The 13,669-nt window shown below is 46.6% G+C and overlaps 1 protein-coding gene across 1 annotated transcript in view; it reads right to left on the bottom strand.

The window, feature by feature from the left end:
• MAMLD1 (mastermind like domain containing 1) overlaps positions 1 to 11,387 on the bottom strand; it is an 84,072-nt gene extending 72,685 nt beyond the window's left edge. The window contains exon 1 of the mRNA XM_063347457.1: positions 11,129 to 11,387. Within this exon, the coding sequence (XP_063203527.1) occupies positions 11,129 to 11,182 (54 nt within the window). The 5' untranslated portion in view covers positions 11,183 to 11,387. The remainder of the gene's footprint in view (positions 1 to 11,128) is intronic.
• Between the last annotated feature and the right edge of the window lie 2,282 nt (positions 11,388 to 13,669).

Here is a 13,669-nt window from a genome sequence, read left to right as displayed (position 1 = left end):
AAGTAGCATTTCTGCAGCAGCACCGTGCAGAAATGCTTCACATTTATTAACTTGTTTGTTTTTGATTGTTGGATTGGCTCCCCGTTCCCAAGGCACTTAGATTTATTCTCTTAGCTTAACACTACAAAGTAATCAAATCACTCCGTTACAGCTGACAGACTGTAGGAGCCCTGAAGGGGAGGGGAGAGAGGCATCAGAAGAAACATCTACATTTTCTCTTACATCCTTCACACTTGCCGTAAACTTTAGATTTGACTCATCTACATCTCTGGAATTCAAGAATACTGAACTTTAACTGACATGGGAAGTTATTTGAAGATGCAGGACTTTCACTTGAAATTAAGGCTGATCTACCTCCTGGGATCAGGGACCAAGGTTCACTTCTCATAAAGACTGAAAAGCCCGAACGCACTCTCCTTCTGCTTCAAGTCAAACGCAAGTGTTGCTGCAACCAAGACAACATCCTTCCAACGCTATGTAAAGTTCAAACCAACCAATCCAGAAATAAGAAGAGGAGAGGAGATGGAGGATTCAAACATGCCTTTGTGCCCTTCCATCAAATGTACAGAATAGGTAAGAACAGGAAGACAAAGGAGACGGCTCAGAGAGTCAAGATTAATATGGAAATTGAGAAAAAGGGCATGCCTTTGGTTGGATTTTGACTGTGTCTCTTCAGTACAATTTATTTTCAGCTTTATGCAATGCAATATTAGAAAATGCTTAGCGCACAACCCTTGATGTAGAAGACAAAGAGAATTTTTTTGATTTAGCCAAATTCCAATGTCCTTGTCTAATGTTACCCAATGCAAAATTAGAAAGAAATTAGTGCTTGCATGATCACGTGTGTTCAAAAATAATTTGAATGACCCACTGCTTGAAGTATGGAAAGGGTCCTCTGTTATTAGAATCCAAACATATTTAATTTTAGACTGTACTCAAACTAACAGTCTAAAGCTTGAAGACAATCCCCCCACAGTTGTTTTTTTTTTTAATCAAGAAAAACAACAAAACAAAAATTCATGGAGCCTGTGATCAAATAATCTTAGAGTTTGGACATAATACGCCAACAATGTCAGGCATTTCAGTGCAGTAGCATCAAAACTAGATATTTACTGCTTGGTGGTGAGTAACCCTTTGAAAAGGGAGGAACAAAGATTCCTTTTTAATGAGTCACCATTTGGCAGTCAGAGATCAAAACCTTTTGCCTGTATTTCTGACTGCAAGATTGTATATATTTGGGGTTTTTTTGGTCTGTGTAACTTTATTTAAATCAACAGAGATAATTAAGAAAATAAGTAAATTAAAGGAACAGGAAAAGTGAAGTCCTTAACAGTAACTGAGCATCAGCCTGATCTACTGGGTTACTGAAACACCAGATGAATTTAGAAATGATTTCTGTTTAGAAATTTGGAATTGTGAAAATCCTAGTAAGTTTTAAAGTAACTAGGCAAAGCAAAATGAAATTATACTCAGCATCTCTTCTGATAACCATATGAGTGTTGCGTAATTATTCTTAAACTAATGAAAAAGTTTACATACTAAGTGTTACATACTAATGTATGGGGGAAAAGCTTCTTGTATGTGAGTGGAAGCGTGTACGACAAATGTCTTCGTAAAATATTAATTTATTTGCCTTTGCCCAAAACTTAACCTATGACGATCTGTGACCGAGAATGAAACATTAAATACATGCCTGAGAGTAGATGTCATTTTTGTCTTTAAATCTTTTCTTTCCTCCTATATCAAATTCTGAAGTTTCAGCAAAAAGGAAGGTACTATGATGGGACATGGCGGGGGTGTGTGTGTAAAAAAATCCAACTTCATTGGCATTATCACCAAAGCAAAGAAATAAAACTATCATTCATGCTGAGGGGGTCTTAGAGTAAGGATGTACCTGCCTTTATTTTGAATATAATTTTCAACTATGTGAAAAGTCCCAAAAGACCTCAGCTAGTAACAAGCACTTCTGATTTACAGAATATTTAACTAGTTAAGGATGCTCAGTGTGAAGGGTAAGGTAAAGCACCATTACTCCCATTTTGCAATGGACAAGTGAGAAACTGGGAACTATTTACTCCAAAAATTGCCTCCACCTTTGGAGGCCTGTGGGGCTACCGATACTCAAACCTTTTGAAAAAGAATTTTGACAGTTTTGAAATTAGAGTGGGCATTATTCGGGCTTGGCTTCTACCTTAGGAAATCTCCAAACTGTTGTATGAAAACTCATATCCACAAAAATCAGAGCAGGGACTTAGCACTCACTCCACACTGCTATCAAAGAGCCACCCCGTGAAACTACTGAGCAGCAAAAGCCTCTCCGTACCTTACTGGCAGCTCACTGAGCCCTCCCGTCCCTTACGTCACTTGATCTTAATTTATGTGCCATTTGCTTGTAGATTGGAAGTTATTAGAGTAAATAATTACAGTAACTGGTTACAGTTTGGGAATTGAGAGAACCAAAGAAAGAATTCAGAAGAATAACCTGATCTACTACTGTAAAGAGAATCAATCATCCATCTCCTTCCATTAGTCTTTTTGGCAATCCTGTGTCACCGTTGTCAGAAGCCTGGATAACGATGCCACATTAATTCTCCTTTTGAGAAAGGGACTACAAGATTTGACTCCGTAACTGTGTCCTATCTGACCTTGGGGAATCTTTGGGGGAAGTTTCCCACCGAATGCGGCTACGGTTTTTACTGAAGGAGAATTACTGAGTTGGGCCCATGCTTTATAACTCAAATGCATGACACAAAAATATACAACCAGTCTTCTGTTTCCACTAGAAATAAATTGTCAGCACATAACCAACGATTTTGCAGATCCAACCCTATGTGAGAAATTATACTTCCAAAGTCATTTCCACAAGCCTGCTCAGAGGTGAGGGACACAGGGCAGAGCGAAGAGGCAGCTACTGCAAGTCTCTCCTGTAACAACAGTTCTTTTGACTACATTTACCTAAACTGAAGATCGGCTGCATTTCCCAGTACAAACCTTCCTGAAGGAAAAAACCCCTTTGTTGTAAATATTACAGGGCACAGAACTGGAAAAGAAGAAAGTCATCCAACGTTTCATAACAGAAACAGGCTCACTCCCTTCCTTCAAGACGACACGCTGCTCTCGATGCAACGTGAACTGCAGCATCGCTGATGTCAGCGTGAGCAGGCAGAAGAGGACATATGGCCTTTTGTACTGTTCCCAAGATGCCGCATGTTAAAAAAAAAAAAATAGTAAAAAAGATAAATTCAAACCCCATTATCCAGGCTGGAAGAAACCCAAGCCATCGTAAATGTTTGTTTATTATCATTTGGAAGACCTTTTTTAGAAAAAACGACAAACTACTCTTAGACATATAATCCTAAACGCAAATGGTGGATGGGAATCAAGCAGAAACCATGCATGATTTGGGGAAAGGACGAATTATTTGGGGGAAACTTTTGCTGCCATGCTTATTTGAGTATTTCTCTGTAACTAGATATCATTTCTATTACTGTAGCTATGACTAACGAGTTAACAACACTATTTACACTAGTACTGTTGTATCATTAGAAACAACAAGATTATGTACTTTAATTCTAATGCCAGCACAATTATTTTAACACCAAGTGTGTCAGATCTGACTCTATACTCCCTAAATTAATTTCAGAGTAGTGGCTAAATAAAATGACATACTTCTTTGTGCTTTTGTTATAACACGCTCATGTGCAGCAAACTGTGAAGAAAATGTAGTAATTAGAGGTTAAATTAATCCCTGACAGACAGGCAGCTTAGTAAAGCTGGGCTCTCTTCAGAAAACATAGCATAAAGCTTGCCAGTCTTTCAGAATTGGGCACAAAGAACAGGCAAGATTGGCAAGTCCCTCACCACCGCAATCCAACCAAAGGGGAACGCTGAAAAGTCGGAGTAAGTCTTCGAGCAGCCAATTCGACCCGGCAGATCTTGTGACAAACGTGATTTAGAGCTCCAAGCAATTGTTGCTGCAGCCGCTCTAACTGCCTCCTCAGGATCAACCACTTGAAATTAAAGCCAGCCCTTCGCACAGCAGAACAGGCTTCTGACCGCCGTATAATCAACCTCGAGACGTTCATAAAAGCGAACAATGGCATTATATTTCACAACATAACTAGAAAGTTACCTTGCTGCTTCTGATTTTAATGCAGGTAATGGATTTCGTTGCCCACAACAGAGTAAACGTGCTGCGTTACTGCGAAAACGATAACTAGGTATGTCTCGGGTAGGTGTAACTCACAGACCTGCCCCAAGTTCTGAGGTACTTAATTCTAGAGAAAAAGAAACTTCCACGGAAATGCAAAAGAAAAACAATGCAGGACAAAAGAGGCGACCAGATCATGTTGATGATAGCCAGTAAGCGTTTGTTTTTTGCGCGTGTCAACAGAAGTAAATGTTTTTTCCCATCTCTCTAGCTGTGGGACGACAAAAGTAACCGGGCTTTAAACCCATGCAAATACAGCCTGTTTTCAGAAGGGGACAAACTTGGTCTGCTCTGTGCAAAAAAGCACTTGGGCTTCCCCACGCTGACAAATCCCAGCGCAGGAATTGCAGAGGCACCACGGCGTCCGTCCCGCTCGACGTACACCGTACCTCCGAAGGTGGAAGGTGCAAAAAAAGCGGCCTCCCCCTGGGCTAACCCTGACGCCGCTCAATAGATTGCCTGACATGGGGTGAAACAATAATGCAGTTAACACCCTCCCCTGCAGAGGTAATCTATATCGTGTCTGCGCCAGGCTGAGCCCCCAGCTGTCCCTGCCCAAACGGTAAAGCACGACGGGCGGCTGTAGTTGGATTACTAGGTAAATTCAAAAGAAAAAGATTTAAAAAAAAAAAAAAAAAAGGAAAAAGCCCGTATTACAATTAAAGCAAAAGCAAAACAGGGGGCTTGCAGTGATTGCAGATCCGTGTGGGAGTGCATTAACACCACCGGTATTTCTGTACTACCCAGATCATCAATTATTAACAAATTAGGACATGCCTGATGGGGTACTTATGTAACACTTCTTTATCAATAAAACTGCCAAGTCCCTCGCAGGGAAAAGCAGAGTGGATTTCGACAAGTCAGAATACGACGCCTCCTTTTGGGCAGGGTCTGAGGACAAGTCCTGGTTTCCCCTTCCTCAGCCCGGCCACCCATTCCCAGAGAGCAATTCTGGTGGGTCAGCAGCCCCCGCACGGAGCCCGGGGCCACCCCAGCCTCCCGTCAGCAGCCACCCTTTAATCAGGTCAGTGCTTATCAATGGCTCATTGTAGCCATGAGGCAGCGCTGGGAGTGACGGGCCATACGAAATCCCGCATCCCCCTTCACCTCCCATGCCTGGGCCCCACTGGCACGTTGCTGGCCCCATGGAAAGAGCCACTGGCCACCCGCTCCCCAGGCACAGCCTGTGTCCCCCCGCCGGTCCAGCTGGTAGGGAGGGGAGGGGGAAACCCACAACTCCTTCTCCTGCGCTACCCTTTGGGCACAACTGTTCCTCCACAGGAGCAAAGGGCCAGCTCAAATTCAGCCTGCAGAGACAATATCCTTCGCCTGGCATCGTTCCCATTTCACCTCCTCCAACAGGTGAGAGCGAGCAGGGCAGGGGGCATGTAACAACCCCCTTCCCTGTTCAGGGGCCTGATCCTCAAGCCCTGTATTCTAGCATCGGATCTGAGTCTCTTCTAGTACAAAACGAAAAAGGGCTGCTAGGCTGGGCCCTAACGGGAGAAAGCAGGGGGGGTACTCTCCTCCCGCCCGGCCTAGCAAACACCTTTCAGTTCATCCGAGACGCACACCAAAGTAAACAGCACTAAAAAGAGCTACTGCAACTTTGCAAGTAAACGTTGCACCAAATAAGTATTTTCCTCTTGAAGGAAAGTAATGACTTAGTGATACATTTTCTTCCATTTAGAAAATGAAAATTATTACCAGCGAGGAGGTTTCCCAAGAGGAATAAAGACTCTTCGTAGCTCATTTGCATTTGCTAGTTATCCCTCTCCAACTGCACCGCTCTCCGGCAGCGCAACTGGTGATTTCAAAAGCGATGGAGTCATATCCGAAGAGCCATGAGCCCTGCTTACACTGTCACCCTGAGATATACTTTCATTTTGCACAGAGCTAACAGTCCGGTCCATGGCAACTGCAATGAAAAATATCTACCAGGAGACAAGAACATAAAGTGAAACCTTTAACTGACAAAGACTTCAATTTTCTGTGCAAAGCGCTAGCAGTAATAATAAAGAACACGGGAAGGAGACCGTGATGCAAGCACAGACTGTTTTGCAAAGTTTCCCTTCAGCTGCTGGCAGCTCTGAAATGGGTTACGGGAAGTTAAAACTGTGTTATTGATCACTGCCTATTCTGCAGGGCTAGTTGGTTGTGGGATTTTTATTTATTTTTTTTTTTTTAAATAAACCAGCATTGGTCTTTTGCTATTTTCCCTTAAAACAATAGTCCAGTATCTTCAAATATCCGGTCCAGTCTGAAGCAACACTGACAAGGGTAGTACTAAACGCCTAAACAGTTTCTTCAGATATTTGTTATGCAATTGCCTTTTCGAGTGCACCCCATTTACGGGTGCACAAAACAAAACTTGCTCTGAGTACACAATGGTATCGCGCACGTTTGGCATTTTACAGCAATGCTCTAAAGTTCCCCTTCAAAATTACTGGCAAGGAAGGAAGTTCTGCATAATTTTAGCACTCAACATCTGAAAAAATTAGAACAGTCCCAACTGTTCTTTGAGATGTATAAAAGAACAGTTGAAAAACTTACAGTTGACTGGTGCTACCTAGGTTACCCGTCAATGGCATTGAAACTGGTATATTATTAAGAGAGGTGTATGATGGGAATTGGTTTATTGTGCTGATCCATAGTAACCAACTCCTGTTCGTCCATCATTTATCTCTCTCACCAGCGACATATGGGTTTGTCTATTCACACTCTCAGCATTCTCTCTGCTCCAACAAACAGTCAGCCTTTTCTGCTGGGATAAGGAGATTTTTTAGTTACATCCATTATGTGCGTATCAACATTTATGGCAGGAAGATAATTGCCAAAGAGCTCAGGGGGATAAAAGCTCCCTCTTTATAACACAAACCCCCTTAAAAAATCAATATTGATATAAAACAGTTGAACGCAAAGCCTCGGTGTGTCTTCTGCTTCCTTCAGTTCAAAATACTTTTTTTTTTTTTTTTTAACATAGCAAGTCAAACTGGAACATCAGGTAGAAAGCCTTCGTAATGAGTTACACTACTGCTCTGCTCATATAGCAGTGTACAATATTAATTGTACCTTAAAGAAGTGAGTGGCAAACGTGTCAGGTATAAAGAGGGTTCCTTGGAGAGGCGCCAGCATCATTTAAACTGATTTAGCTGTCTTTATTTGGAGACCATACAAATTACTAATGAATGGCAACTTCTAGTCACCTTCGCCTAAATGTTGAAAAACACTGACACTCAGAAACAGCCACCACGGGGGAACAATGAGAACCTGGGGATCCTGCCTTTTTCCCTGTTTAAGGAGCTCAGACAACCTTCTACGACTCCTTCCCCCAATTTAGATAAATCCATTTGTCACAGCTTCTGCAAGATTTACTTCACTTTCCCATGGCTACATACTCATAAAAGTTATTTTAAGGCGACTTTCATCAGAGTAGCAAGTAACATAGGACATTTATTGATTAAATGACTGGGAACCAGTGAGTTGCACTGTACTTAACCTACAGGACGACTCAGGGATTTTACTGTTATCCTTGCCCTTGTGTTACCTCCTGCCTTCCTAACTTTTGTCTCTCCCGAAGCCAGTTCCTAGGTCGATGCTTGTCCTACGGTTGCATCCAGGCAGGTTAGCGACCACTTAAGTCGGGGCGAGAGTGTCAGCCCCACACCTTGGATCATGAACTCTCACAGTAAATCTTCCTGTACGTTCAGAAAGCATCTAGCACAATAGCTCCCTAATCCCATTTTAAATCCCTGAATGCTACCACATTGTAACATTTGTAACAACGTCAGTAAAAAACTAAAAACAAACACACTGTATTTATAAAACACTTCTACCTGTGTAACAGGAAGCCATACAAAAGAATTTTAAAAAATATAACTGCCTCCTGCAATTACTAATCCCACCCAAGTCCCTTTAACAACTACCTTAACTTTAAAAAAATCCAAGAGACGTTGCAGGTTTGAACTACTTAGTTACAAGGGACTAAAAGTGAAGCCCTGTCAATATTTGCTTTTCTGATTCTGAAGTATTAGCTAAAAGGATTAAAAATAGAGATGAAAAACCTCAAGTTAAAAAAGCACCCTCTGAAAATAAAAAGCTAAATTAAATTTGAGCCGCTCAATTCTAAACATGAAACAGCTTTTCGCTCACTCGAAAGGAGCTGTTAACTGCATGTTACCTGCCTTACAATATATACTATTTGTTTTTTATCCCTGAGCAACAGACTATTTCCTGGTTGAGTTTAAAAACTCAGTGACGTTCCAATTTCAACCCACACATGTGTGTCACTGTCAACGTCAGTGGCAGGAAAACATTAGAAGTCACCCCTTGCTAATGCTTTCCTAACATGGAATTTCCTTGTATCTCGCTCCCTCAGCCCACCTCCTCCCTTCAGCTGAGCGCATCTTTCCCAAATTGCTTCCCCCTCCCCCCTCCCAAACATATGGCAGGGAGCGAGAACTGAAAATGGTCAGTGCTAGAACTAGATCGCTGCTTTTTTAGGTGTTAGCGTGTAACTTACTCAAACTGCTCTTGCCTGCCTTGAGCCGGGGAGCGCGGCCGCAGGCAGAGCAGCCCCCCCCGAGCGAGGGAGCTTCTCCCACCGGTGCGTGTTTGCCTCCCGAGCATCTGGCACCCCCCCCCCCCCCCGCACACTGTCACTGCTGTTATTGTACTTGCAGTCAGCTCGCACGGCAATGCACAAAAATACGTTCCGGCGGGTAGGGACCGGTTCGGGGTGGCGGGGAAAAGCCGCTCCCGGCGCAAGGCCCCCCCCTTCTCCGGGGGATGCCGGGGCGCCCGCCGCCGAGCCGGGGGGGAGCCGAGCCCAGCCGAGGGGGCCGCACGCAGCTGCCGGGTCCGGCAGGTTCAAGGCCGTTCCGGCTCCCTCTCTCCTGGAGGCACCATATGGTCCATTCGCACATCAGCAGCTTTATTTCCCCCCATCAGCTCGGCCCAGAGGGGGAGCTCCGGGAGGGGGAGCTCCGGGAGGGGCAGCCCCCCTCTGCCCCCCCCAGCCCCCAGGGGCGCGGGCATTAGGCATTACCCGGGGATTACGGGGCTCAGCGGGGGAACACTCACATTATATAACGGGGGGGCATTCCACCCCACCCCGGCCCTCCCAAACCCCCCCTCTCCCCCCCTCCAAACCGAGGCGGCCGCACGGCGGCGGGGGGAGCCCCGCGCCTCCGCCCCCGGCTCGGGGAAGGGGCCAGACGCAGTTAATCTCCCCGCTGGCGGTTCGGGGGAGGGACTGCGGGGTGTGTCCCCCCCCTCCCGGTGCCGGAGGAGGAGGAGGCGGAGGAGGCAGGCTCTCCGTGCAGCGCCCGTGCCAGGAGGCTCCCGACAAGGGGCCGGTGCCCGACAGGCTCATCTGCTTCCGACGGGGAGAGGCGGCCGCCCACCGCCCCGCACCGGGGACACCGCCCGGCGATCGTGTCGCGCAGCGGCCGCGGCTCGGCGGCGCCTCCCGGCCCCCGCTGCCCAGCCCCGGGCTCCGCCGCCTCCCCCCCGCCGCCCTGCCGGGAGCACCGCGGAAAACAAAAGCGGCCTTTTAATTTATTGTTCCGGGGGGGCGAAGGGGGGGGGAGAGAGTGGTGTGAAAGGAAACCAAAACCCGTTTTCTTCCAAGAAGCGGCCGTTCTCCCCGGGATCCCTCCGAGTCACCCTGGTGACAACCCCCCGCCAGCCAAAGCCGAACAAAAGCCGCGGTGCCCTCGTCCCCGGCGCTCCCCCGAGCCGAGCAACAGGCCGGGGAAGGCGGCGGAGGAGGGACCGGGAGGAGGGATCGCCGATCGACGGGGGGAGAGGGGCAGCCCCTGCCTTAGAAGGAGACGCGGGACCCAGTCAGCGAGCGCCCTGTTTACCCTGCGATTGCTCTAAACCCCGATCTTAATCACAGGATGAGAAACCAAAACAGTTTAAATCGTGAGTCAGCACGCATTTTATTTCAAATACTCGCACAGGCTCGGGGAGAGCGGCAAACGCGCCGCCTTTGCACCAGCTCCCTTCACTTTGGGGCTATTCCCGTTTCCAGAAAGGCGCACACGCGCACCCTCGCCAAAACGGCGGCTGGGCGCTGGGCTCCGCACTCTTTTCAGGAATAACCGAGGGCTCCTTCTGGGCTCGGCGGAGCCTTTTGTTCAAAATCCTGCCTATAGAACGTGCGCTTCAGACTCCCAAAATAACCAGGCACGCCGCTGCCAACGCGAATACCACGAGTTATTAAAAATAATAATAATAATGCAGACCAGCACTAGCCCCTCTACGCGTGCCACCTTCCCGGAGGAGTCCCCTTGCGATGACGCGTTTGTCCTTCCCTGCCCGTTTGATCTAAGTTTAAATGACCCCCCCCAGCGCCGGGCTGTGTTGACACGGGGACGCCACCCGGGCGCACCTCACAGCCCTAATCCCGCTGGCCCCCGGGCCGGCACCGGCGGCATCCACCCACCTCCCCTTCCCCGCGCGTCCCCACACGAGCCGTGACACGGAAACCCACGGAGCGTCGCCCGCCGGGCGGCGGACGGGGCTGGCCGGCGTGCCTGTGCCCTCCCCGCCGCACCGGCTGCCCCGCTGCCCTGCCGGGGACCGTACCGCCCCGGAGATCACCTTGTTCACCACCATTTTAAAGCCTACGGACCCCCTCCCTCCTCTCCCCGGACTGACATCGGCTCTCAGCAGAAAGGAGGGAGAAACCTTCACCCCAAGTTCCTGGTCCCTGCTCCCTCAGAGCCCCGGCGCAGCCCCCCCGGAGACGAACGAGCCGGGCAGGGCCAGCACAAGGTGGGCACTTTCCTGAACCGCCGGCAAAGTTTACAGCCGCGCCGAGGCCGGGCCAGCAACTATTCCGAGGGTGCTTAAGTCCTTTTAAATCAACTCCTACTTTTCCAGCCCGTATCGATTTCAAATGCTACTTACTGGAATATGTGGCTCCATGCGTGGTGCTTCTACCCGCTGGGAAACCAGCAGCATCTTGGACTGGGGATCAACCGGCTTTTAGATCCACTTTGGCTGTATTTAGCAAAACCCAGCACCGCCAAGGACTCTGAGACTGTTTTCTCCTTTTAGGTTCCAGACAAGTTCATCCTGGCGTTGCAGTTTGCTAATGATTCACTGTCTGTCTCAATCTGCTCACTACATTTCCATCAACCCACAGCTTCCTCACTTAGAAGGTGGAGTTTGTGGGGTTTAAGTTACTGATAGGCATATCTAAGTGCTGTGTCACTCAAAGAGGAGGAGACACACACACACACTCTCACACACACACACGAACGGCTCCAGGCTTAAAGGGGAAGTAACACTTTCTTCTCTTTAGAAACTGGAAACCTCACAGATACAAGGATTTTATTTTATTTTATTTTTTCTTCTGTGCACGAGGGCGAAAATCATGCAGCCTACGGACGGTGTTTTAACACACAAAAGGCTGCTTAGCAGCTCGTTTACCACCTTGTAGATCTTCAAGTTCATTTAGTACAAAAGTGGGGTAGCTCAGAAATATACTGGCAACTAATGGATAATTTCTTTTTCCCAAATCAAAGTGTACAAACCACTGAAAAGATAGCCCGAGGCATGAAGTGTAAAGGTTTGAGTTATTCATAAAAAGTGTCGTTTCCTGCCTCTTGATGCCGTTACCATATGATATTCAGCACTCTCACCACTCATAAAAGGGTTAAACTCATCTCACACAGGTGAACCCAGGTTACCAAGAAGGAAACAGCGGAGTTGTTTCGTTTTCCCCCTTTGTGCTATGTACATGTATTTTTTGAAGACCGATACAATTCTGAATAGAAAGCTCCCATAAAACCACGCACTTCTCATATGACTATAAATGTGCTTGTTACAAGCTGCAGGCGCTGCATATTAATTTTGACAGACCATCAACTGAAAGCTGAGAACCTGTTCAGACCTCCTCTTGGATTGTGCAGACAGGACTGGGAAGAGCAAGCTGCAGGCAGCTAGGAGAGCACACTGGGTCCACAAATAATTGCTGGTATAATTTCATTTCATTACCTTGCTAAATCAGTCCGACTGTCACTCCTGCCCTGATACACTGGAGATGCTAGAAACCCTGTCCCAGTACACTGACTCAATGGATAAGAGTGGAAGACGTAGTACCATTTCTAATAAAATGTCTAATTTTTATATCATTCCTATAATAGTAATATTAGTAAATTATGCTGTATAAAATTAAGAAGAAAGTTATTTGAATAAAACTCAATTTCTGTGGCCAAATACATACAGGTGAAGCCAGAATCTGGCCTCACTTTCCTGAAAGTTTTCCACAGAGCAATCATCTTCAACTTGCAGTCAGCTTATAGACCAAATCCATCTCTGTACCCCGAGTTAATAAATATCAGGAATATCAGTTCACCAACAGAAAAAAAAATGTTTTCACCTTTGCTGAAGCCTCTAGCTTTCCTGTGACTGCTGTATGAATGGGCCCACTCCCCTGAGCAGTATTTGTCTTACTTCAGTTCACATTGTTTGGAAGTTTACTGGTTTGCTTTTCTACTGATTTCGCCTTCTATATTATTTTAAATTACTTCAGTGTATTTTGTCTATTGAAAAAAAAGAAGCACAAAAATAATAAACTTTTGTGGGTGCGAACACCCTCAATTCTACAGACTCTGAGGGACGGATCTCAAAAGGTTTTGGTGTCTAAGGGGAGGCATATCCACACCTGATGTTTGGGTTTGCTGGGCTGCCCGCATCGAATCTCCAACCCTGCCTGAGGTGCTGGGGCTCAAACACAGCATTAGGGCATCAGCATGGGATCTGAAAGAGCCAACATGCTGGGCAGGAGTCACCTAAAATGAGCAAGCTCAGTGAAGACACGTGTTCATCATGCATGAATTAAGCTCCACCTGCAAGGAGGTGCTGCTGTCTGCCGGTATGCAATGTCTGGAACCCTCCCCTGAAGATATACGTGTGTGTGCAAGGGCTCCCATCTTTCTGCCTGGAGTTTTTTGGACTAAAATACGTATGTATGAAACACGTGGGACACACAGGGATTCCCACATTCTGTAGATATACTGGACCTACTCACAACATGAAGATCAGATGATGAATGCATGGTAGGTCCATGCCAGTTTTTCTATGCAGCACCTACAGTGCACACTAGTCATTTGTCCAGAAGTTTTGGACAAACCATGTCATTCATGACTCTTGCCCAGACATCTGAAGTTCCTGACACAAGGCAGTATTTCCTAAGGACTGTCATTTCCTTTGTTCACCTCATAAAACTAGACCAAAGGACTTCCCCCAAAGGAAGACGACATGAGAAGGTGTATAGGAGTCCTGTCTGTACCTGCTTGGGCAGCAGGAATGATGCTGCTGCCTTTAGTTGTCAAGGGGAGCTGCTTGCCAGAGAGTGGTTTGTGTTCTCTCCTCTGTAAGGTGGGATACACTCTCAGATGGAAATCAAATGGAGACAAGTATTTTTATCAGTTGATTAGTCCA

This window comes from Chroicocephalus ridibundus, chromosome 9 (assembly GCF_963924245.1).
Source record: "Chroicocephalus ridibundus chromosome 9, bChrRid1.1, whole genome shotgun sequence".
Classification (NCBI taxonomy): Eukaryota; Metazoa; Chordata; class Aves; order Charadriiformes; family Laridae; genus Chroicocephalus; species Chroicocephalus ridibundus.
The sequence above is the reverse complement of the archived record's forward strand: the minus strand, read 5'-3'. Positions and strand labels throughout refer to the sequence as shown.